The sequence below is a fragment of the Dipodomys merriami genome, unplaced genomic scaffold, assembly GCF_024711535.1.
Source record: "Dipodomys merriami isolate MVZ:Mamm:240054 unplaced genomic scaffold, mDipMer1.0.p SCAF_137, whole genome shotgun sequence".
NCBI classification, from domain to species: domain Eukaryota; kingdom Metazoa; phylum Chordata; class Mammalia; order Rodentia; family Heteromyidae; genus Dipodomys; species Dipodomys merriami.
In genome coordinates this window covers 2,799,047-2,825,251 of record NW_027202682.1, presented here as the reverse complement: position 1 = coordinate 2,825,251, position 26,205 = coordinate 2,799,047, and the positions used below count along the sequence as shown (strand labels likewise).

Genomic DNA, 26,205 nt, shown 5'->3' with positions numbered 1-26,205 from the left:
GAACTCAGGGCCTGGACTTTGTCCCTGAGCCTCTCTGTGCTCAAGGCTAGTACCCTACCACTTGAGCCACAACACCACTTCTGGCTTTTTCTGTTTACGTGGTACTAAGGAATGGAACCTAGGGCTTCATACATGTTAGGCAAGCACTCTGCCACTCAGCCACATTCCCAGCAGTAGGATTACAGGTGTGAGCCTCCAGTGCCCAGCTTTTTTGTTGTTTGCCAGTCCTAGGGCGTGAGCACCGTCCCTGAGTTGCTTTTTGTGCTCAAGGCTAGTACTCTATCACTTTTAGCCATATCACCAACTATGGCTTTTTTTTTTTTGTCTGTTTATGTGGTACTGAGGAATTGAACCCAGGGCTTTATGCATGTTAGGCAAGCACTTTACCATTAAGCCACATTCCCAGCCCAAATGGATTTTTTTTTTCGGGTCCTGGGTATTGTCCCTGAGCTTCTTTGTGCTCAAGGCTAGCACTCTACCACTTGAACCACAAAAGCCACTCCTACTCAAAATACTTTCTATGTATGTATTCCCATGACACTGATCAGGATTATCTGTGTACATGTGTGGAAATGTCACTATTTGTGTACAACTATGTTAATTAAAAAAGAAGAAAGGAGGAAAGAGACTGACGGTACATTTTATATATTATGGGAATGTCACAATGAATTCCTCTTATGACACTAATATATACTAATGCAATTCTTTAAGAAAAGAATCCATCTATTGGCCTGGATAAAGATCATTGTTACAGATTTTTTTTTTTTTTTTTTGGTGCTGGTCTTAGGGTTTGAACTCAGGCCTGGGTGCTGTCCTTGAGCTTTCTTTTTTTTTCTTTTTTTTTTTTTTCTTTTGCTCAAGGCTAGCACTCTCACCATAGGTAACATGCAAGCCACAGCTCCACTTCCAACTTTTTTTGGTGGTGAACTAGAGATATGAGTTTCACATATGTGGCTGCCTCAGCCAACTTTAAATCACTGTTCTCAGATCTCACCCTCCTGAGCATCTAGGATTACCAGTGTGAGCCACTAGCAGCTAGCTTTCTAGGAACTAATTTTTGACACCCATCAAGTTGTAATTTTGCTTTCCTAAATAACTCATACTTGACGATCTTCCAGGGTTCTCTTGGTATCTAGGCTACATCTAATTTTAGGCATTGTATGTAGATCTGAGGAACAGCTGGGACACCCCAACCACTTGACACATTCTGGTGCTGTGACCCAGATCTGCTGAGAGGAAGGGCTGCATACCACAATACAGCACATGCAGTAAGTAATCTGATACGTCATCTACAGGACAGACATAATTACACTTCACAGTGACCCCAGATCCCCTTGGATTCCTAGAACCAAGGACTGATGGTTTAATGTCTTGTGAAGATGCAGATCTCTCCCTGCCAGACATCAGCAATTTTCTTATTTTCATAAATGACCTTTCATCTTCCATACTTTTTGTCTATCAGGGCATTGGGTATTAAAGTATTAATGACTACTTTTAATTCCAGAAAAAGAGGATTAATGGAAAAAATAATTATCAAGGGAAAATAGGAGAAAAATCACTCATTAAGAGGAAGCAGGCTAGTTGCCATTGGTCATGCTGTCTTAGCTACCTAGGAATCTGAAATCTGAGGATTGTAGTTCTAAGTCAGTCTGGTGAGAAAAATCTCCTGGACTCCCATCTCTAACTAACCAGAAAGAAGTTGGGAGGTAGAGCTCTTGGTCAAGTGGTAGAGCACCAACCTTGGACAGTAAAGACTCAGCAAGACACAAAGCCTGCAGTTCAATCCCCAATACTAGTACACACACACACATACACACACACTCACACAAACATAACTCACACAGCATCGTCACAAAGGAAGAAAGTAGAATTGAAATTACATTTCCAGGTTATTTTTTTCTTAGAAGTTACTCAAAAGTGACAGATAAAAACTAATTAAGAAGCCGGGCGCCGGTGGCTCACGCCTGTAATCCTAGCTACTCAGGAGGCTGAGATCTGAGGATTGCGGTTCAAAGCCAGCCCGGGCAGGAGAGACCGTGAGACTCCCATCTCCAATAAACCACCAGAAAACCGGAAGTGGCGCTGTAGCTCAAGTGGTAGAGCGCTCGCCTTGAGCTGAAGAGCTGAGGGACAGCGTCCAGGCCCAGAGTTCAAGCCCCACGACCGACAAAAAAAAAAAAAAAAAAAAAAAACTAATTAAGAAATGTGATCAAGTGGAAATGCTATTGGACTACTACAATAACATTTTTTTTTTTTGGGTCCGGTTGTGGGGCTTGAACTCTGGGCCTGGGCGCTGTCCCTCAGCTCTTCAGCTCAAGGCTAGCGCTCTACCACTTGAGCCACAGCACCACTTCCGGCTTTTTGCTTATGTGGTGCTGAGGAATCGAACCCAGGGCCTCATGCATGCAAGGCAAGCACTCTACCACTGGGCCACCTTCCCAGCCCCTACAATAACATTTTTATGTTTAGAACAGTCATGTATTATTTAAGATGTTTAAGCTAACTCAAGTAGATAAATTAGGAATTATTCTGAGGGCACTATGAACTCTGGGGACTCATTCCCTATATGGTGGAGGATGATTATTATTTTGTGCCTTAGGCTTCCAAGAAACTAACCATTAATTAATGCCACTGAACTTTTAATGAATGAGTCACTCTGGGGCTCATTAAAAGTGCAAGAGTTCATCATGTAGTTTCAAGTTATTAACAAGCTGTTGCTCTGATGATTACTACAAGCAGGTAGTGTCACTTCTGGACCACCCTCATTATGAGGCATTTGGGATGCTTGGTGTTCTCATAAATGAATACCCTAGACAGGTGACCAAGAGGTGCTCTTCTTGAAAGCTGGTTAAGTTTGGTTACCCTCTAAGGAGAGAAAACCTGTTTTCAATTAACATTGCTCCTATGGGAGAGAAGGCTCTTCTGAGTGGGAACTCTTTCTCAAAGATGGGGTTAGAATAGAGATTGTCAAAGATTATTTGTATCTTTCAAACTAAGGTGAAAAAGATTTGCTTTCACATACTGCAAAGCAAACAACTCTTTCAAAACCAACTGAAAGGATAAAGGAAACAGGGATAGGAAATGCTGATCATCTTTGAACTCTTCTGGGCATTCATGAACCCAGGGCCTGGGCAGTGTCCCTGCAAATTTTTGCTCAAGGCTACACTGAGCCTCAGCTTCATTTCCAGTTTTCAGGTGATTAATTGCAGATAAGAGTCTCAGGGTACAGAAATGGAGGGGCAGCAGCGGTACAATTAGACTATGTTGAAATGAACTATACAATTGTAGGTGGGGCCGGGAGGGAAAAATGAGGAGAGAACAAAGGAAGGGAAGAACAAAGAGAGAACAAAGAAAAAATGTACTCATTGCTTGACTTATGAAACCCTGTGTATACCACCTTTATAATAACAATACAAATTTTTTTAAAGTCTCAAGGACTTTCCTACCCAAGCTGGCTTTGAACTGTGATCCTCAGATCTCAGCCTTTATAGGTGTGAGCCACCAGTATACAGCTATATTTTCTAATATTATTTTTTGACAATTTTATTAAACCCTTTTAGCAAACTGAGAGCTGAGGATTAAGGTTTGAAGTCAGCCCGAGCAGACAAATCTGCAAGACTCATTTCCATTTAACCACTAAGAAGCCAGGAGTATAACTGTGGCTCAAATGGTAGAGCACTAGCCTTGAACAAAAAAGCTCAGGTACAGCACTTAGACCTGAGTTCAAACCCCAGGACCGCCCCCGCCCCCGCTCCCCGCATTCCAGATGGCATCACCTTAAGGATATTATGTTCAACTCACCCATCGTCCAGCCAAGGATGCACAATCTTTCTCTTATCAACTCAATTATGGTCACATTCTCCACTCCTACAAACTAGGGTCAGAAACCTCCCAGATTTCTGAATGAAATCTCCCAGATTTCTGAATGTTACTGGGGAGGAAGAGTGAAATGGTTTTAGGATGCAGTAAACACATGCCAGCTGCACTCCCCACAAGAAAATACATCAGTTCTCTCTTTTTTTTTTTTTTGGTCATGGGGCTTGAACTCTGGGCCTGGGCGCTGTCCCTCAGCTCTTCAGCTCAAGGATAGCGCTCTACCACTTAAGCCACAGTGCCACTTCCGGTTTTCACTGACTTTCCTGCCCCAGCTGGCTTTGAACCGTGATCCTCAGATCTCAGCCTCCTGAGCAGCTAGGATTACAGGCATGAGCCACTGGTGCCTGGCTTAATACATCAGTTCTTTATACTCTCTTCCAGGACTTGGGAGCAGAGACTGACTCCTAAATCATTCTATGAAGTCATCATCACCTTAATCCCAAACCACAGATATTACAAGATGAGAGTTGCCTACTCCCTTTCAGTTCTTCAGTGTGGTCAGTCCACACATCTGCCTTTATATACCTGCCTCCAGATGGCTTACTCCTGAACGCAGAGCTGGGTGCATCGTAGCAGATGTACATCTGTGCAGATATGCATGGGAGCCACTGAGCAGTCACAGAATGCCTCGATGGAACTGATGTCTGTAACTTCCAACAGGAAACCCAGCTAGAAAACGGCTTGGAAACCAGAGTTATATGTCCTCTATTCTCTTTTCCTCCTGCTCTCTTCAGTTGCTGGTTGAATGTGTGTTTCAGATGGAGCCCACTTCCCAGTGGTCCTGTGAGGTAGGCCACTCTTCTCTGGGATCTGTAAGTAACAAAACTATTTCTGTTATTTTATGTTTGGTTTTAGTTTTCCTTTTGTTTGACATGACTAACATCTCAAAGCTAACTTCCTTCCAAATCTTGGCTCTCCTAGACAGTGGGTACCTTGGTAAGTATCAACTGGACAGAGGTCAGACAAGAGTCACAAAGGCATGTAGCAGTATAAACAAGTTTCTTATTAGAGGGACATTTGGTCACAAGTTAAACAGACATTATGCCACCACCAGGGTGAAGATGTATCCCACAGACACCAAATCCATCCACATTCTGACAGAAAAACGTCACTGGTGACAAAATGGCTCAAGTAGATCACCTGCCTAGCAAATGAGTTCGAACTCCAACACCCCTGCCCACCCCCACCCCCACCCCCACATAAACACAAAAACTGGGCAGGGTGGTTCAAATTATCATCTTAGCTGCCAAAAAGTAGTAATTTGGGGATCTCAGTTCCAGGCCTGCCCAAGCATAAAAGTTCACAGGACTCCACTCAGTGGCTGGGTGCAGCGGCCAGCCCCATCATCCCCAACTCATGGAAATACAAGTAGAACAGTCCAGGCCAGCGTGGGGATAAAGCAAGAAAATAATACGACAAAGCTGGGTGGCTACTGCCCATAATCCTAGCTACTCAGGAGGCTAAGAGTCAAAGGATCAAGGTTCTAAGCCCACATCTGCAAGACTCCTAAAAGTATAACCAGCAAAAAGCAGGGCTGAGCCAGGCACTGGTGGCTCATGCCTGCAATCCTAGCTACACAGGAGGCTGAGATCTGAGGATCACAGTTCAAAGCCAGCCTGGGCAGAAAAGTCCATGAGACTCTTATCTCCAATAAACCACTAGAAAACCAGAAGAGGCGCTGTGGCTCAAGTGAGAGAGCACTGGCCTTGAGCTGAAGAGCTGAGGGACAGCGCCCAAGCCGAATTCAAGCCCTATGACCAACCAAAACAAAAACAAAAACAAAAACAAAGCAGGGCTGGAAAGCCACTTCCTACCATTTTTCTTATATAACTAGTTTCTCTCTCTCTTTCTTTCTTTTTTTTGTTGGTCATGGGGCTTGAACTCTGAGCTTGGGCGCTGTCCCTTAGCTCTTCAGCTCAAGAAGAGCGCTCTATCGCTTGAGCCACAGAGCCACTTCCTAACTGGTTTCTCAAGTGAGATGAGTAACTCATCTTCATTGACCTGGAAATGATCACAAGTAGATGAAAACTTGTAAAATTGTTGAATTCGAAAGCTATGCTGCAGTTGGCGGCTTCATGAAAGTGAAGTGCCATTTTGCAAACTCGTTGCCATGACAAATGCTGGAAGGTTGGAGACTGTTCTTAGGAAATCACTTGGATCATCTTCTAGTGCAGAAGATCCTAAACCGAATTGCTTGTGTTGATCTCGGAGGACTGGTTATGGCTAGGCCATAGGAGAGCCATGACTTCTAAGTCTACTCTACCAACAAAATCCAGCAAAGGGATCTGCAACTTCCACTGCCCTCCTCCAAGTTTTCAGTCTATGAAGACAGGCCAGAACACACAGCACAATGGCTCCATGGTTTGACATAAACATTTATTGCTCATTTTCACAAACTCCATTACAGCTCTGGAAACTCCAGAACAACTGCTGTCTGGAGTGACTTCATCTCATGGTTCTTCTCTGTGTTTCCATAGCTGAGGCAGAAAAGGGAAGCACTAGAGTCTCATACCAGAAAGCAGGTGCTTCAGCCCAGAAGTTGAGACTTCTGTGCACAACCCACCGACCAAAACGATCTTGTGAACCTACCTTACTACAAGGTGCAAGAAATCAAGACCAGGGGCTGGGAAGGTGGCTCAGTGGTAGAGTGCTTGCTTCGCATGCATTAGGCCCTGGGTTAGATTTCTTAGCACTGCATAAACAGAAAAAGCTGGGAGTGGTGCTGTGGCTCAAGCAGTAGAGCACTCACCTTGAGCTGAAGAGCTCAGGAACAGTGCTCAGGCCGAGTTCAAGCCCTACAACCAAAAATAAATAAATAAATAAAAATCACTTTTATTTCCACTTTAGCTTCTTTCCCTATTTACTTCACTGCAATAAATGATATGTCCAAGAAGTGCCTTGAACACAGTAGGTTCTCATTAAATCAAACCAAATGAATGTAGTGCTAGGAGGAAATCATGTCATTGGGAGAAAGTTGTAAGACTTGAAAACTAATGGAATGTTTGATAAAGAGCTGGCTACACGTTAAGAAATTGGACTTGGTTTAATCCATTTCACAGAAACGAAACAAAATTACTATTGAGCATTCCAGACCTACAGATGAGGTATCTCTTCTTACACAGGCCATAAAGCATTAAAACCAAGGATCAAATCAACTTAGCATAGAACTGCAAAAGCCATAACCTCATTTGCTCCTTTCACATAATCAGTCATCCCAAATTACTACTGAGAAACAGGGCAAAGAGAAAAAAGTTGTATTGGCCACATTCTGCAGGCCAGGCTCCATTATAGCAGCTCTAGTTTCATCAATCCACTTACCCCCTAGAACCCTGAATTTAATGCTATCTCTATTTTAGAGAAAAAAAAATGTAAACTTAGCCAGGCACCAGTGACTCACACCTATAATCCTAGCAACTCAGGAGGCTGAGATCTGAGAATTGTGGCTCAAAGCCAGCCTGGGTAGTAAAGTCCATGAGATTCTTATCCTCAATAAACTACCAGAAAACCAGAAGTGGCATTGTGTCTCACCTGGTAAAGTACTTGTCTTGAGCTGAATAACTTAGGGACAGTGTCCACGCCCAGAGTTCAAGCCCTATGATCAAAAAAAAAAAAAAAAAAAAAAGTGTGTCCATGGCTCATGTCTGTCATCCTAGCTACTCAGGAGGCTGACATCTGAGGATCACAGTTCAAAGCCAGCCCAGACAGGAAAGACCGTGAAACTCTTATCTCCAATAAACCACTCAGAAAACTGGAAATGGCGCTATGGCTCAAGTGGTAGAGCTCTCGCCTTGAGCTAAAGAGCTGAGGGACAGCGCCCAGGCCCGGAGTTCAAGCCCCACAACCAACAACAACAAAAAAGTAGACTCTGGATGAATCCATCTAAAAACAGGAATATTCTGTAAACCAAAATTTGATACAACACAATGTTATTTGGGCTAGATGTTCAGAGATTATATAACAAAATTAGTCCTATTAATTCTGCCTTCATACATTAAACTGACAGCCCACAGACACGCAGTAATGATTAAGTCTTGAACAAATTCCTGTAATCTCTCAACTTTCTCATTTATACTTAGAAGAGATAACTTCTTTAACCTCTTTCCTAATAAACATAAAAACCCTAACAAACCTAAATCACTGTTACAGCTAGAGAAAGTGGGCTGTAAGAAAACCTTCATGGGGGGGGGGATATAGTCGTGGAGATGGGAGAGCAGGGATGGTAGAGGAAAAACAAAGGAGGAGGCAACAAGGCAACAATGCTTGATAAGAAATGTACTTATTGGGGTGGGAAGGTGGCTCAGTGGTAGAGCGCTTGCCTTGCATGCCTAAGGCCCTGGGTTTGATTCCTCAGCACCACATAAGCAAAAAGAAAAAAGCCGGAAGTGGCACTGTGGCTCAAGCGGTAGAGTGCTAGCCTTGAGCTGAAGAGCTGAGGGACAGCGCCCAAGCCCAGAGTTCAGGCCCCACAACCGGACCCCCCCCCCAAAAAAAAAGAAATGTACTTATTACCTTGCTTGTGTAATTGTAACCCCTCTGTACAGTACAAAAACTTATTTAAAAATAAAATAAAAAAGCCGGGTGCTAGTGGTTCACGCCTGTCATCCTAGCTACTCAGGAGGTGAGATTTGAGGATCATGGTTCAAAGCCAGCCTGGGCAGGAAAGTCCAAGAGACTCTTATCTACAATAAACCACCAGAAAATCGGAAATGGTGCTGTAGTTCAAGTAGTAATGTGCTTGTCTTGAGTTGAAGAGCTGAGGAACAGCGCCCAGACCCAGAGGTCAAGCCCCACGACCAATGAAAGAAAGGAAAGGAAAGGAAAGGAAAGGAAAGGAAAGGAAAGGAAAGGAAAGGAAAGGAAAGGAAAGGAAAGGAAAGGAAAGGAAAGGAAAGGAAAGGAAAGGAAAGGGGGAGGGAGGGAGGGAGGGAGGGAGGGAGGGAGGGAGGGAAGGAATCTTCAGGCTAGAAGCCAGGCATGGGGGCTCAGACCTGTAATGCTAGCTACATGGGAGTACAAGGCCAGCTGGGACAAATAGTTCCTGAGACCCCATTTCAGGAAAAAGCGAAGTATGATGGTGCATGTTTCTCTCATCAGCTATGGTGAGAAGCAGAGATTGGAGGATCATGGTTCAAGTAAACTTGGGAGAAATGTTGAGATGTTATTTCAACAATAATCAAAAGCAAAGGGGCTGGAAGTTGCCTAGCAAGCACAAGACTGAGTTCAAATTCTAGAACCTTTAAAAAAAATTCATAGAGGCCGGGCGCTGGTGGCTCACGCCTGTAATCCTAGCTACTCAGGAGGCTGAGATCTGAGGATCACGGTTCAAAGCCAGCCCGGGCAGAAGAGACTGTGAGACTCCTATCTCCAATAAACCACCAGAAAACCAGAAGTGGCGCTGTAGCTCAAGTGGTAGAGTGCTCGCCTTGAGCGGAAGAGCTGAGGGACAGTGCCCAGGCCCAGAGTTCAAGTCCCACGACCAAAAAAAAAAAAAAAAAATTCATAGAGGATAGTCTATTAGCAATCTACAAAATATATTTGAGGCTGCTATTGTGCTGGAGCTAGAAGAGAGGTAGACCCTGCCTCCTTAAGAGCTTTCAGTATAAGACAACGCATAGAAGTAAACATTCCTGAACTTGTCCAACACCAAAGATAAGTTCTCAATCCTTGATTTTCCAGTCTTCAACCTCCCATTGCCTAGATGCCCACGTCTTCCATGGCAAGCAAGCCACAGGATCCTGCTCTAACATATAAACATTTCAGTTCTTATACACATGTAACTATCCTGCTTCTTAGTAACAAATGAGTCACATCAAAAGGTTAAAAAAAAACTGTTGATAGTAAAGTCCCATTTGCTTTCATTAGTGCTTTTGGCAAGTGCTCATTTTATGGTTAAATTACCTTATTGGCATTTTAAGGTAAGTCTAACTTCTTTTACTGCAGAAAGTTCTTTACATCTAATATATACAATCCCTTGGTATGTTGCAGTTCACTTATTGTAGCTTCACTATCACAGATTAAAAATATATATATATATATATATATATATACGTATCTAATTCTGTATCAGTTTTCACTGTATCTCAGGATTTTGTAGTATACAGGTATTTATATATTTATGATCTTAATTTTTTGCCTAAAAATTTAAAATATGTTAACTCAAACATATTAAAATATTACATTGGCCCTGCCTTCTCTTCACCACTCCCAGTTCCATCCAAGGAGGTTTGTTCCAACAGTCATGGGAAGGCAGTTCCCAACCCATGGGACCCGGCCAGTGCGTCCAACACAGCTGGCCTGCTGCTGAACCAGTTGGTGACTTCAGGGATGGTCACTGAGGAAATGTTAAATATGTCCAAGGAAACAGCTCCTTGTTTTGAGAATTTCTCCAGAGTACAGCAGATCAATAATATTCAAGCTGAAATCTACCAGAAAAGCCTGGAAATTGAGCTTCTGGAACTAGAAAAAGAGTCAGCAGACGTTATTCATCCTTTCTATTTGAACAGATGGTATGTTTGCTGAAATTGGCTGTGACTTTTATTGAGAAACTGGAAACCCATCTTGAAATAATTAGAAATAATTCTCATTTAGATGCAAATCTAAAGAAAATGAGCCAGGCTTTAGCCAAGATGGACATTTTAGTGAATGAGACAGAAGAACTTGCAGAAAATATACTCAAGTGGTGAGAAAAACAAAAGGAAGTTTCCTTGTGTATCCCCAAAGTACTAGCTGAAGAAAATCATCTTCATAAACATGGCTTTATAGTATCTTGTACTTCTAAAGTTTATGCTCAAAATATTGATACCAAGTGATTATCCACTTTATTTTTGCTGAATTGTATATAGTCATACAAGGTCTATTTCTAGTTAACTATGACATGGATATTTATAGAATTTGCTGATGGAAATATTGGAATACCAAGATTTAGGTTCATTTTTTTTCTGTATGTTTATATTCTGCTCTTCAGTAATGGAGATCTAACTTAGCTATGATAATTAAAAAGTAAATTAACAAAAAAATAAAATATTACATTGAAATAAAATACAGTATGCCACTACCACTGGTATAAGTTTATCAATGTGAAACTATACAGCACACTACTGGCTGACAGGATGGAAAGTGACCAACTACAGCATTGTATTCTATATCCTTGGCACTGATTGGCTCAGTGACCATAGCACTGGTCTGTTTCCTCTTCTTGGCTATGCAATACATTCATCTCATGGTCATCACCTTCATTGCCATCAGTACACAATTCATGGTCTTCATCATTCAAGTTTTAGTGTACTTTACTGGTGAGTACCCATATCAGATTTTATGTTGTTAAAATTATGCTGGGAAGGTGGCTCAGTGATAGAGCGCTTGCCTTGCATGCATGAGGCCCTGGATTCGATTCCTCAGCACCACATAAGCAAAAAGAAAAAAGCCAGAAGTGGCGCTTTGGCTCAAGTGGTAGAAGGCTAGCTTTGAGCTGAAGAGCTGAGGGACAGTGCCTAGGCTCAGGGTTCAGGATCCAAAACCGGACCCCCCCCCAAAAAAATATGCAGGTTTAAGAGCAAACGAAGTGTTTATAAGAGGGTGGGAAAGGATAGTAAGAGTGGGAAAAGTTTATAGGAAAAGAGGTTTCTAAAGCCTTAAACTATATATAAAAAATAAATATAATGCTGTTGCTTCACAGATTTTCACTTTCGCATGGGTCTCTGGAATGTAACTCCCTGGATAGGTGAGGGATCGCTGTAATTCTGGACAGCAGTTTTTGCTATATCACAGGATTTTTGCAATATATAGGCATTTATATATTTATGATTGTTTTTGCCTAAAACACTTACAACGATGTCAATTCAACCATATTAAAATACTGAATCAAAATGCAGTATATACTGTATTTCATCAGCAGATGAATACCATACTGTACACAAAGGAAATGCAGTATGCCACTACTGCCTGTGCAAGTTTGCCAACATGAAATCGTACACAGCATATGATTGTCTGACAAAATGGAAGGTGCCCAACCACAGCACTGTGTATTGTATCCTGGGTGCTGATTGGCTCAGTGACTATAGCAGTGGTCTGTCTGCTCTCCCACACTATGCCCATACATTCTCTCCTTGTGCACTTCACGTGGACATCTGACCACTGCACATAGTGGTGCTCTGTGGTGCTCTTTTTGTGCAATTTTTGTAAAAGTTTGAACTTATTTCAAGCCCTACAATGCCACCCAAACATTGTGCACTTTCTGAGACTTCTGGCAGTGAACCTAAGTGCCAAAGGAAGATGCTTACCATCAAAGAAAAGGTAGAACTTTCTTGATGTGTTAAAGGAAAAGGTTATATGGTCTGGGCCACCATTACAGGATCAGTGTATCCACTGTTCACTATACAAAGATGAGAAGAATATTAGGTCTATGGCAATAAGGACGTTTAACAAAACTGCAATGAGGGTGGTCACTTCCTGCAATACGGTCATTGTGAGGATGAATAAGGTCATTGTGAGGATGGAGTCTGCATTGGCCCTGTGGATAAAGGACTGCAGCAACAGTATCTTGTTGGATATCAACACCATCTGTACAAAGGCCAAGGAACATTATGCTTTTTGTGGAAAGCACAGACCTTCACGACGGTGATGATGAAGATGAAGATGACACAAAAGCAGAACACAGAGTGCTTCTCCCACCAAACCAACCCCATTCAGAGCCAATAACGGCTGGTTTGACAAATATCAGACACTTTGGACTCAAGAGCATTTCTCTGCATGGAGAAGCTGCCTCTGAGGATAAAGCCAGAGCCAAGGAGCACGAGAATGGAGTGTTCAAGTCCATCATTGAGTAAGGGGGCTATCTGACTGAACAAGTGTTTAACATGGATAAGACAAAGTCAGCAAGTGAAAAAGAGGATGGGGAGCCAGACAAACTATGGGTTGGAGGAGGAGGTTGGCCTAACCCTCAATCATCTTGTAACCATGGTCAGAATGGCCAAAGAATTTCAGCAAGTGGCTGAAGATGGGACCCTATTATATGCTTCGTTCATTGCACAGCATAAATACAACTGAGAATGGCATGTTAGTTTATAAAAACCTTATCACTCAGGAAAAAAAATAGCACCAGCAACTTCACATAACTATATTCATCACACAGACAAAGAGATCAGTTATGCCTACGCCTTTAGCAGAAACAGAAGTTACAGCCCAGGGCGAAGATACTGCACCACCAGCTGATGTGCCTGATGAAGTGGTGCCTTCAGAAGAGCTGCGATGTGCTGCTTGGTTATACAGTATATTCATCTCATCTCATCTCATTACCTTCATTACCATTAGCACTGCATAGCTACATAATTCATGATTGTCATCGTTCAAGTTATAGTACACTTCACTGGTGAGTACCCATACAGAATTTTATATGTTGTTAAGACTACATAGGTTTAAGAATGTAGAAAAATGTTTAAGGAGGTTGAGATCTAAGGATCATGGTTCGAAGTCAACTTGGGCAGAAAAGTCCTCGTGAGACTCTTATCTCCAATTAACAACCAGAAATTGAGGAGCTGTGGCTCAAAGTGGTAGGGTGCTAGCTTTGAACACAAAGAGGCTCAGGATAGCACCCAGACCCTGAATTCAATGCCCACAAGCAACACACAAAGTGTGGGAAAGGTTAATAAGAGAGTGGGAAAGGTTTATAGGAGAGTGGGGTTTATAGTCTTAAAAGTTACATACATATGTGTATACACACACACACACACACACACACAAAATAAATATAATGCTGCTACTTTTTGGATTTTCACATATTGTGTGGACATCTGAAAGATAACTTCTGGGATAGGTAAGAGATCATTGTAATGTCCAACTTGGTGAACAGTGTCCAATAAGAGAAAGAAAATCCAATATGGTTAACTAGAATTCATTTTCATGCTTATAATCCTAAACTTATTTTTTTTTTTGCCTTAGAAAATTATGCTACAAATGATTAGGCTGAAGATTTCTAAGGTTGAAAAGAAAACCCACAAGCCCAACAATATTTACTTCTGTTATCAGACTACTGGCTGCACCTGCTATATGAAGCTGAAATTACTATTTCTGGTACAATTCCAAAATAGTCCTTTTCCACAATTAGAATGCTCTTAGAACAACTCTCTTCCTAAGGTATTCCTCCCTGACAGTTGAAAGTAAAACTGTGATGGGCGCCAGTAGCCCACGCCTGTAATCCTAGCTATTCGGGAGGCTAAGATCAGAGGATTGCAGTTGAAGCCAGCCTGGGTAGGAAAGTCTGAATGAGGTGGAGTTGTGGCAAGTGGTAGAAGGCAAAATTGTGGCTCAGAGACAGCACCCAGGCTCTGTGTTTAAATCCCAGGATTGGTTAAAAAAACAAAAAACAAAAAACAAAAAAAACAGCACTCCCTGCAGAGCTAACCTTAATTCCTTTCTGTGAAACACAAGGCTTATTTTCTCCAAATTTTCTGATGGTGAAAACTCATTCTTCATTTTGCATTTTCCCCACTTAAGGATCAAGCTCTTCTTTTTTTTTTTTTTTGTCGGTCATGGGGCCTGAACTCTGGGCCTGGGCTCTGTCCCTCAGCTCTTCAGCTCAAAGCTAGCGCTCTACCCCTTGAGCCACAGCACCACTTCCGGCTTCTTTCTTTTTGCTTATGTGGTGTTGAGGAATCGAACCCAGGGCTTCATGCATGCAAGGCAAGTGCTCTACCACTGAGCCACCTTCCCAGCCCAGGATCAAGCTCTTCTATTTGGTAAATTTCTTCAGAATGAGGACACTGGATAAGCTTCCTCTCATTGGTGGAGTTTCTGATGTCTAAGAAGGCTTGAGCGCCTACTAAAGTTTCTCTTACATATACTACAGGTATAAGGCTGCTCTCCTGTGTGGGTTCTCCGGTGTTTAATAAGATGGGAGTTCTGACTGAACTTTTTCCCACACTCATGACAAGTAAAGGGCTTCTCTCCAGTGTGAGTTCTTTGGTGAGTGTGAAGATTTGTATTTTGGCTGAAGCTTTTCCCACACCAAGAACATTTATATGGTTTTATTCCTTGGTGTGTGGTTAAGTGCTTACTGAGAGCTGAACTCCACCTAAACCTCTTATCACACTGCTGACATTTGTAAGGTTTCTCTTCAGTGTGAATTCTTTGGTGCTTAAAAAGGTCAGAGCTAACTTTGAAGCTTTCCCCACATTCTGGGCATTTAAAGGGTTTCTCTCCTTCACAATCTTTCTTGTGAAGATCCATAAGTCTCAGCAGCTCTTGTTTCCATGTTGAAAGTTTCTTTCTTTTCTTCACTGAAAAATCTCGGTGCCATTTCCCCACTCTGTGTGTATCACCATGATTTTGTTTGCCAGTTGCTTTCTGGGAAACTTCCAATTTGATCTTTTTTGATACTATGTCTTTTGATGCTTGCATTTCTAAGTCAGAAAGTGATCTAGGCTGGTGATTTTCATGGTCATTTTTTACTTTTAACCCTGTTGGAATAAACATAAGATTCAGCCACCTGTATTGCTGAACAAGAAAACGACAGAAATGGGATGGAAAATTAAGTGATTATTATTTTTTTAATTAGAAGAAAAACATTAAGTCCCTGAAAAGGTTCACATGAACATGTTTCCTCCCGTAAATCACAATTTACCTGTACAAAATCCTCTACGACTGTCTTTGAAATCTGAGGATCCTTGAACCCATGGTTCCTCCCCTTGTTCTAGACAGAAGATCACTTTAGGTTTGGGAAGCACAAATAATGCTGTGAGATGAAAAAAATGAAATTAAGCAATGTAAGTTAACAGTGAATTGTTCCATTAATTATACTTAGGGAGAATGAAGAACACTTTTACAGTGTATTACTGCTGGAGTCTTCCACATCCACAAACGTTTCTATTCTACTGTATTCATGGATGGATATGAAAAGCAGAGACTGAGAAATAAACTTCAAAGTGATTTAACAAAAAGGATATGGGAAAGCCAGGAACTGGTGGCTCACAACTACAATCCTAGCTACTTAGGAGGCTGAGATCTGAGGATCGTGGTTCAAAGCCAGCCCAGACAGGAAAGTCCAGAGACTTTTTAAAAATTTTTGTCAGTTGTGGGGCTTGAACTCTGGGCCTGAGCGGTGTCCCTCTGCTCTTCAGTTCAAGGCTAGAGCTCTACCACTTGAGCTACAAGGCCACTTCTGGTTTTCTGGTAATTTAGTAGAGATAAGAGTTTCAAAGACTTTCCTGCCCAGGCTGGCTTTGAATCACGATCCTCAGATCTCAGCCTCCTGAGTAGCTAGGATTATAAGTCTAGAGACTTTTATCTCCAATAACTACCAGAAAATCAGAAGTGGTACTGTGTCTCAAGTGGTAAAGCACTCACCTTGAGCTGAAGAGCTCAGGGTCAGCACCCAGACCCCAGAGTTCAAGCCCCACAAATGACCAAAAAAAAAAAAAAAAGTGTAGTAGGCTATGTACTGAAGGAATTAAAAATGCACATTATCATTTTTTTTTAATGAGAAAAGGAAGAAGGCAAGTAATCAGCACAGGGCCTGATCTCCTAAGGCCAGGTGTGGTTGCCTGAAGAACATCTGTGATAAAATGCTTTGTGTCGTTGAATCTTGTCAACTTTGATAAGTAGGAAATTATAGAGCACACTTCTGGCTATGTCTGTAGGAGTATTTCCAGAGACTATTACATCCAGAACATGGATGAGACCATCCCACTGGCTAGAGGTGGCCCAGATGGAATAGAAACAAAAAGAGAAAGGCCACTAATACAGGCATACTTTCACTGCTTCTTACTGAGCTTCTGTCCTGCCACACCATCCCCAACATGGTAGACTGAAATTTTGAGCCAAAATAAATTTCTCGTTATGTCAAGTCTGATGGATATAGGTGCCTAGGAGGTAGCAGCTGAGCAATGTTGGCATGAAGCAGCAGAGAAAGGCAGATGAGGTCTAGCTCAGGCAACCCTACACATCTGAAAAGCAAAGTCACATGGGATTCAGGCAACATGCGCTTAGGGAGAAAGGAAGCAGAGGAAATTTCTCATTTCTATCTGTGAACAGTATCGTGAGCTTATTTCTAAAGTACAAAAAGATCTTGACTCTTTTTATTTTTTATTTGGTCAGTTGAGGGGCTTGAACTCATGGCATGGAAACTGTCCCTGAGCTCTTTTGCTCAAGGCTAGTGCTTACCACTTCGAGCCACAGTGCTACTTCTGGTTTTCTGGCTGTTCACTGGAACTCTCAAGGACTTTTCTGCCAGCGCTGGCTTTGAACAATTCCTCAGATCTCAGCTGCCTCAGTAGCTAGGATTACAGGCATGAGCCATCAGCATCCAGCAAAATTCTCTTTCAGTAGAGATGGGACACCTTTACAAGTATGTGTATATCCATTTCTGGGGTACCAAAATGGCTTTTCCATTATAAATTAGAATCAAGTATCTGCCAAAACCAAAAGCCCATTTCCTAGGTGACTTCTATTTTCAGGAATGACAATAAAAATAGGGCTTTCCCACCTTGAACACTACTAATGGTTCTGAGTTGGGCAGAACTTAAAGGTGCTTGAAAATGAAGAAATCAGGGACTCTAGTATGTTGAATTTCAGAAAGCAGGAGGTTTTTTTTTTTTTTGGGTCCGGTTGTGGGGCCTGAACTCTGGGCCTGGGCGCTGTCCCTCAGCTCTTCAGCTCAAGGCTAGTGCTCTACCACTTGAGCCACAGCGCCATTTCTGGCTTTTTTCTTTTTGCTTATGTGGTGCTGAGGAATCAAACCCAGGGCCTCAAACATGCAAGGCAAGCACTGCACCACTGAGCCACCTTCCCAGCCCTCAGGAAGCAGGAGGATGGAAATGAGCATGGCCAGTTTCAGTAACAGGACCAGTAAGGTTAAAGATGAAGGAAGAAGCCAGGCGCTGGTGTCTGATGCCTGTAATCCAAGCTACTCAGGAGGCTGAGATCTGAGGATCATGGTTCAAAGCCAGCCCAGGCAGGAAAGTCCATAAAACCCTTATCTCCAATAAACCACCAGGAAACTGGAATTGGCGCTGTAGCTCAAGTGATAGAGTGCTCACCCTGAGCTGAAGAGCTGATGGACAGCAATCAGGCCCAGATTTCAAGCCCCAAGACAGACAAAAAAAAAAAAAAAAAAAAAAAAAGATGGAGCAAGAGCAGAAGTACTAAGAGATGATTATAGAGAGGTAAGTTGGAGCTATAATGTGGCAGGTCCTGGGAATGGTATAGATTTGGGATCTTTTCCTGAAGTCAAAGGGTTTTTAAAATTTGAAAGATCACGGGCTGCTGTGTAGAAAAACCTGGAGAACAAGATGAAGGTAGAAGCATCAGCCAAAGAGCTATCCGGTTTGAGCTAAGACTGGCTTTGACCATAATGGTAACAGTAAAAGAAGCTGAGACATGGTTGAATCCAATGTATTATTATTACTATTATTTTTTTTTTGGTCAGTCATGGGGCCTGAACTCTGGTCCTGGGCGCGGTCCCTCAGCTCTTCAGACCAAGGCTAGCAAGCACTCTACCACTTGGGCCACAAAGCCACTTCCCACTTTTTCTGCTTATGTGGTGCTGAGGAATCAAACACAGGGCCTCATGCATGCAAGGCAAGCACTCTACCACTGAGCCACCTTCCCAGCCCAAGCTGTATTCAGAAGGTAGATCCAAGAATACTATCACTTAGGAAGTGGCGCGGTGGCTTAAGTGGTAGAGCACTCGCCTTGAGCTGAAGAGCACACGGACAGCACCCAAGCCCAGAGTGCAAGCCCCATGACTGACAAAAAAAAAAAAAAAAAAAACCAACAGATAATGGGCTGGGAAAGTGGCTCAGTGGTAGAGCACTTGCCTTGCATGCATGAGGCCCTAGGTTCGATTCCTCAGCACCACATAAGCAAAAAAAAAAAAAAAAGCTGGAAGTGGCACTGTGGCATGCTAGCCTTGAGCTGAAGAGCTGAAGGACAGCGCCAGGCCCAGAGTTCAGGCCCCATGACCGAACCCCCCCCCCCAAAAAAAAAGAAAAAAAAAAAAAGAATACTATCACTTAGTCAAGATTAGAGTATCGAAGATATAGGAGAGCACATTTGGAGGAAAAAGGAATAAAGAATTTGAAAGAAATAAGCATATAAATTTGGCAAAAGCTCCCTGAGATAATTTGAATTTATCTTCTCTCTTCATCATCTGCCTCAGATACGACCAGCTGAGAGAAGATTAAGACAGGCCTGGGAAGGTGGCTCAATGGTAGAGTGCTTGCCTTGCATGCATGAGGCCCTGGGTTTGATTCCTCAGCACCACATAAGCAAAAAGAAAAAAGCCAGATGTGGCGCTGTGGCCCAAGTGGTAGAGTGCTAGCCTTGAGCTAAAGAGCTGAGGGACAGCGCCCAGGCCCAGAGTTCAGGCCCCACAACTGGACCCGCCCCCCCCCAAAAAAAGAGAAGATTAAGACAGGATTTCACTCAAACTTCTACACAAAAGGAGAGTGGATCATTACCTAGAGAGATGACAGTATTATAGTTTTCCTGCATCACATCATTGTAGAGACTCTTCTGAGTGGGATTCAATAACTCCCATTCTTCCTGAGAAAAATACATGGCCACGTCGTCAAATGCCAACAAGCTCTAGAGAAGAGAATGGATTTTTAGCTCAGTACTTACCACTACAGAAGCTTGGTAAGCCACATATTAAAGGAATTAACAATATTTGACATATAGAATGGTACTTTGGTCAACAACGGGCTTCATATGTTCAGTGGTCCTATAAGATTATAGTGGATTTGCACAATTTCTACTGTTTTGTGAAGTTATATTGCTATGTACTTCTCATGTGATACTGCTGCAATTATTAGTGTATAGTTATATACACTATACAGTAGTTAGAAATAAGTAGATTCATATATTCATTTTTTTATTGAGGCCTCATTAAGCAACTGATTTATAGTAATACATTTCTCAGAAAGCATCCTCATCCTTACATGACTGTAATATTTTTTAAAGTGAGAATGCAGAAAGGAGCCAAAGGATCACCTAACAGCCTAGCAGATACCCAATTCCCAAGCAAGAAGGTGCCTCTGAGGCCCTCCTGGGCAGTAGGATTCATGGGCAGCAAGGAAAGGCAGCTCTGAACAGGTGGAAATCACAGCTCACCTGGGATTCAGGCAAGATGAGCTTAGGTGCCACTGTCCAGTCTTTGGTGTTAGTCTGCTCAGGAAAGACTAGAATCTGTTGAGCAGGCACAGCTGTGGGTAAGAAAAAGCCAGAGGAAATTTCTTTTATAAGCATTCTGAGGTCATTTTTGTACAATATAGGTCCTCATTCTTTTTTTTTTTTTTTTTTTTGTCGATCATGGGGCCTGGGTGCTGTCCCTCAGCTCTTCAGCTAAAGGCTAGCACTCTACCACTTGAGCCACAGCCCCAGTTCCAGCTTTTTCTGCTTATGTGGTGCTAAGGTGCCTCATGCATGCAAGGCAAGCATTCTACCACTGAGCCACCTTCCCAGCCCGAGGTCCTCATTCTTTAGGAAAAGATAGAGAGAAAAAAGAAATGATGGAATATCTTAGGTAACCTTCATCTAGTTAAGAAACAAGACTCTACCAACCTTCACACTCAGTTCCTCAGCTGTTTCCTTAATTGTCATGAGAAATGAATACAATCCCCAATTTTTCTTCTCAGGACATAACATTTCCTGAGTTAGGAAAAAGGTATTACAAATGAAGTACCGAGGGGCTGGGAAGGTAGCTCAGCGGTAGAGTGCATGCCTTGCAAGTATGAGGCCCTGGGTTGGATTCCTCAGCACCACATAAACAGAAAAAGCCGGAAGTGGTGCTGTGGCTCCAGTGGTAGAGCGCTAGTCTTAAGCTGAAGAGCTGAGGGACAGCGCCCAGGTCCAGAGTTCAGGCCCCATGACCGGCAAAAAAAAAAAAGAAGTACTGACTCCAGTATATGGTAGGAATTATTTTGCCTTTTATTATTTCCCTAATACATGTCTTCACATCCTGACAGTAATACTTTTTCAAAACAAAATTACTTCCCTAATAAACATGCCTTTACATCTTTTTTTTTTTTTTTTTTGGTTGGTTGTGGGGCTTGAACTCTGGGCCTGAGCGCTGTCCCTCAGCTCTTCAGCTCAAGGTGAACGCTCTACCACTTGAGCTACAGAGCCACTTCCTGTCTTTACATCCTGATGCCGATACTTTTTCAAAAACAAAAACACCAAACCTATTCTGATCACAATTCTGTATTTCTTCAGGATGAAAGAGCCCCAAACTTTGCTTCTTGATTTCTTTTCCTTCTCTTCACTTTTCTAAGGAGTACAATGCAGGGTTCTGTGATTTGGATGTTTCTAGAGTCTAGGCAAAGCTTATCTTTGCCCATTGTTGGTACATTCTTCCACTGCCTGAGGGGGTCACCTAACTGCTCTTCTTACAGACCCACAGACCTAGGTACCCACAAAAATGCTCATGACATTTAGGATGAACAAACTGCTAATAGTTCTAAGAAATTATTAAGCTCCTTACCCCTCTCATATACAGTCTTGGCTTCCTTATGAGTATTCTTGCTCTGTTTTTGCAGACCCTGGTATGTATTCCAAAATTCTTCCTCCTGGGACATTCCCTCTGGTGGAGCCTCTTCTGCCTTCAGCTTGAAGCCTGGGGCTTCTGCTGTTTTTCCCAAGAACACTGCCTCCTTCCCTGGCTCAGGGACTGTGACCTAGAAGTAATTCCCATCCTGTTACAAAAGGCTTACTTTTGAGTTGGGAAGAGACAAAGAAGAGGAACAAGTATACATTTCAAACAGTCAAAGCATGAGTCATGGAAGAAAACCACAGGATTTAGATATGGGGTGACCATTTTTCTACAGGGATAGCAACAATATGGGAAAATTGAGGTGAAGGGGGGGAAATTGCTGCTATTCCTCCAGCACCATATCAACCCTCACTTCAGACCAAACAGGGTTGGGCAGGCCACCTATTCACATATTGCCTTTTCTGGCTTTTTCTCTTGACTTATATTTCTTTTTTAGTGGTTGTCTATCCTGTTTCTCTAAAATTTAAAGAACTGAACAAAGTTTTTGCTATTGGCAGATTTTTCCTAAGGCCAGGAAAGGTTTTTCAGAGAATGGAGATAGAATAGAGAATGTGAAGAGTGACTCTTAACTTACTCCCAACAAATTTGTGTGTGTGTGTGTGTCAGTCCTGGGGCTTGAACTCTGGGCCTGGATGCTGTACCTGAGCTTTTCAGCTCAAGACAAGTGCTCTACAACTTGAGCCCACAGCACCACTTCCGGTTTTCTGGTAGTTTATTCAAGAGTTTCACAAACTTTCCTGCCTAGGGTGGCTTTAAACCTGGATCCTCAGATCTAAGCCTCCTGAGTAGCCAGGATTAGAGACGTGAGCCACCGGCACCTGGCTTCTATCTATATTCTTTACCTAAGCAATACAAGGCCATACCCTGACTCCCTACTCCAAGCAAAATCAAGGACCAACCATTAAGGCTAAGCTACAGTAGGGGCCACAATTCCTTGGTATCTTATCAAAGTTCTGTTGGGATATTCCTTCAAAATCTTTGTTTTATTGTCTTTTCCCCTTCCACTGCACTTTTTTTTTTTTTTTTTTGCCAGTCCTAGGGATTGAACTATGGGCCTAGGCTCTGTCCCTGAGCTTCTTTTTGCTCAAGGCTAGTACTCTACCACTAGAGCCACAGTGCCACAGTGGCTTTTTTGACTAGTTTATTGGAGATAAGAGTCTGGCTTCGAACCATGATCCTTAGATCTCAGCCTCCTAAGAAGCTAGGATTACAGACTGGCACCCTGTTTCTCCTTTTCTTTACTATCCTTGCTCTCGTTTATTAATATTCTTTTATTTATTTGCAGTTATGAGGGTCTGAACTCAGAGCCTTGCCCTTGCTAGGCAATAATTCTGCTACTTAAGTCATGACTCCATGTTTTTGCCTTTATTTTCCAGGTAAGGTCACATGTTTTTTGCCTGTTAGCCTCAGACCATAATCCTCCTATCTATGCTTCCCACATAAATGGCATTACACATGTATACCACCATGCTCAGCTTGTTCTTTCAAATAAGGTCTTAGCAAATTTTTCCCTGTACTTGCCTTGTGCCACAATTCCATCTATGCCTCCAAGTACCTGGAATAACTGGTGTGAACCACCGTGCTTCCCTGGGTCTCTTCTTTGGTGTGTTTTTGTTTTGTGCCAGTCCTGGGGCTTGAACTCAAGACCTGAGTTCTGTCCCTAAGTTTCTTTTGCTCAAAGCTAGTGCTCTACACTTGAGCCACAGAACCAATTCCAGCTTTTCCCAAGCAGTTCATTGGAGATAAGAATTTCAAGGATGGGGGACTGGGAAGGTGGCTCAGTGGTAGAGCGCTTGCCTTGCATGCCTGAGGCCCTGGGTTCGATTCCTCAGCACCACATAAGCAAAAAGAAAAAAGCCAGAAGTGGTGCTGTGGCTCAAGTGGTAGAGCGCTAGCCTTGAGCTGAAGAGCTGAGGGACAGCGCCCAGGCCCAGAGTTTAGGCCCCACTACCGGACCCCCCCCCAAAAAAAAATTTCATGGAAAGCTGGGTGCCAGTGACTCACACCTGTAATATTAGCTACTCAGGAGGCTGAGATCTGAGGATTGCAGTTCAAAGCCAGCCCAGGCAGGAAAGTGTGTGACTCTTATCTCCAATAAAACATTCAGAAAACCAGAAGTGGCACAGCACAGTGGCTCAAGTGGTAGAGCACTAGCCTTGAGCTGAAGAGCTGAAGGACAGCATTCAGGCCCAGTTCAAGCCCCATGAACAACAAAAAATAATTTCATGGACTTTTCTGCCCAGGCTGGCTTCAAACCACGATCTTCACATCTCAGAGTCCTGAGTAGCTAACATTACAGGTGTGAGCCACCATCTGGTGGCAGGCCTTTTTTTTTTTAAGTCCTAGACAGTCCCCCTGCCCTTGCTTTTATTGTGGTTCCTAAGAATTCAAGTCTTCTTAGCCAAGACCATCATCTTCAATTAATGATGATTTCAAGAGGAAAAAAAAAAATCAACTTTTTCTCTAAAGCAAGGGAAGTATATTCTATGTTTTTTTGTAACAAGTGGACTGATTTTTCCAAAGCACCTATATGTTTCAACTTCCACCTTAACTTCCCTAAAGGATCAACAGAAGTGACCTAATCTAACATTTCTCATAACTTACCCCCACCCCAACTACAAACACCTTCATCCTATTTCATTGTATGTGTCAGGGATCTTTCTTCTCACCCCATTCCTTATTTGATCAGATTCCCTCTGCAAGTGCTCTACCAGGGACACAGCCTCCTCAATGGTTTTTGGATGGTACTTCTGTATCCGAGTCTGCATCTCCCTTGGGAGAATGGACAGGAACTGCTCTAACACCAGTAGTTCCAAGATCTGCTCTTTGGAGTGCACTTCTGGTCTTAGCCAAAGATGGCATAATTCTTGAAGCTGGCTGACAGCCTCACGGGGTCCTGATGCTTTGTGATAATCAAAATTCCTGAAGTGCCAACAAGAGTTCCTGTGTCTGAGACTGTCTCTCTGTGAAGAAGACACTTTACTTTGACTGGAGTGCTCTGTCACAGGCTCGTTGGTCTCCCACAGAGCCTTGACATGAGGGCTCAAATACTCAATCTTCAGATCTACCATCACCATTTTGCTGTAGCAAGTTTTGCTCCTATGTCTGACACCTCAGTGGTGCCACCTTTGACCACCAAGGTCCTGTCTGGTGTGGTACAGAAGAAGTGAGTGAAAATATCTTCTTCCTAAAGTCACCAAGGGGAGAAAAAAAAGTACATGTCAATAAAGTCACATGAACTATAATAGTTATATAATTATGAGAAAAAAATAAACAGAAAAGGTCCCAGCTTGCTTTCTCATTTAAAATCAACTGCCAGAGCAAAGCAGCAGTGACTCATGACTGTAATCCTACCTACTCAGGAGGCTGATAGCTGGGGATGGAGACTTGAAGCCAACCTGAGCATCAAAGTCCATGAGACTTACTTCCAATTAACCACCAAAAAGCAGCAAGTGGAGCTGTGGCTTAAGTGGTAGAGCACCAACCTTGAGTGAAAAAGCTAAGGAAACAGACCTGAGCTTAAGCTTCAATAAGAGTAGGGGAATGGGGGAGTCAACTGCCAGGCCTTTTGTTCTCTCCTTTCTGCCACTCAAAGTAAAACACAGCTAAGAGAAGGAAAAATGTCAATAGATAACATTGCTCTTAAAAAAAAAAAGCTAACTCAGGAAAGGCAGGCAATAGAAAAAAATCAGCACCAACACGTTGAAAGGAGTGTGAAGGCTCCACATACAAGTGATTTGTGTGTTTCCTATCCCATTTTCCCCATAAGAAAAAAAGTAGGAGAAAATAACAATCTATTCTTAGTTTCTCTTTAACAGCTCACCCCAATCTGAGTTTAGGAAGTGTTCAACTTCCACAACCCTTCTGGCACTTTCCACTCTATGAACAATGGCAAAGAACTAAGACCCCGTGAGCCAACACAGAAAAAAAAAAAAAAAAAAGGAGAAAGTAGCCCCATTTTTCTCAAGGTCTCTTCACCGGGCAAGCCAGAGGCTCCCCTTTCTTTGCAAGAACATTTATGCAGAATTTTGCATGTCTGCTTAATTGGACTAGGAAAAAAAAAATCACAACTGACTTGTTAAGGCGGAGTGGGAGCTGGTGAGAGGCCGGGCCTGCCGTCACACCCCCCGGGCGTCGGGAGGCTCGGGAGCTTCGCGGGCCTCACCTCCTCCCTCAGGGAACCGAGGTTTCGCCCAGGGTGCCGCAGGCATTCGGAGACGCCGGCGCCGGCTGCCCGCGCCGGGCGGTGCCCCGCGGCCTCCCCGCGTCCGGCCGCCGAAGGGTTACCTCAGACAGCTCGGCTTCCGCGGAGGCCGCTGCCGGCTTCTCGGGCTCACCGGCCAGCCTCCCGCACCGGTCGGCGGCGAGCCGGCGAGCGAAGCCCCGAGCCCCGCGGACGGCGGCCCGCTCCGGACCCCGGCCGACCGCGAACGCTCGTGAGCTCCGGGTCGCCGTTCCCAGCCCGCGCGCAGCCGGCCGGAAGTGACGTCGCGCTACCTGCCCAGAGCACCGCCCCCCCACCCCTGCTGCCTGGCGGGCGGGGGACTGTACACCACCGAGTCTCCGAGCCCGCCGAAGCCTAGAGGGGCCCTGCGGCCGCCACGCCGCGGTCCCCGCTCCGGAGGCGTCGCTCGCCGGCGGCCTCCTCCTCCTCCTCCGGGAAAGCGCGTTTCCACGCGAACGTGGCTTCCCCTGTGGACAGGTTGCCCGCGCCGCACGGGCCGCCCCGGGCCGCTGCTCAGAGGGAGTGCGGGGCCTGCGCTGCCCCCGCCCCCGCCCTCCCTCCC

At 43.6% G+C, this 26,205-nt stretch overlaps 1 protein-coding gene and 1 pseudogene across 7 annotated transcripts; one reads left to right on the top strand and one right to left on the bottom strand.

The window, feature by feature from the left end:
• Positions 1-3,791: 3,791 nt before the first annotated feature.
• LOC138825482 (zinc finger protein 75A-like) lies at positions 3,792-25,864 on the bottom strand. Of its 7 annotated transcripts, none has more exons than XM_070020101.1 (9): positions 25,494-25,864; positions 24,088-24,605; positions 21,350-21,542; positions 19,981-20,072; positions 19,329-19,455; positions 15,494-15,604; positions 6,626-6,671; positions 4,402-4,686; positions 3,792-3,931 (listed from the first exon to the last, which is right to left on the bottom strand). In XM_070020101.1, the coding sequence occupies exons 2-9, from the start codon at positions 24,493-24,495 to the stop codon at positions 3,868-3,870; spliced, it is 1,326 nt and encodes a 441-aa protein (XP_069876202.1). In that variant the 5' UTR covers positions 24,496-24,605; positions 25,494-25,864; the 3' UTR covers positions 3,792-3,867. The 7 variants fall into 7 exon arrangements, with proteins under 7 accessions (XP_069876202.1, XP_069876201.1, XP_069876206.1 ...); XM_070020103.1 differs by lacking the exon at positions 3,792-3,931 and adding an exon at positions 7,405-7,468 and having other exon boundaries at positions 4,664-4,686; XM_070020100.1 differs by lacking the exon at positions 3,792-3,931 and having other exon boundaries at positions 4,066-4,686.
• Positions 8,945-10,780, top strand: LOC138825505 (HAUS augmin-like complex subunit 2 pseudogene; annotated as a pseudogene).
• Positions 25,865-26,205: the final 341 nt, after the last annotated feature.

Excerpts from the sequence above, each read along its gene's own strand:
- LOC138825482 (XM_070020099.1), bottom strand. The coding sequence starts at position 24,495 with ATGGTGATGGTAGATCTGAAGATTGAGTATTTGAGCCCTCATGTCAAG. Across the intron at positions 19,456-19,980 it reads TCATCTTGCCTGAATCCCAG|AGCTTGTTGGCATTTGACGA; the intron begins GTGAGCTGTGAT and ends TCTCTTCTCTAG. Across the intron at positions 15,605-19,328 it reads TAATACTGTCATCTCTCTAG|CATTATTTGTGCTTCCCAAA; the intron begins GTAATGATCCAC and ends TTCATCTCACAG.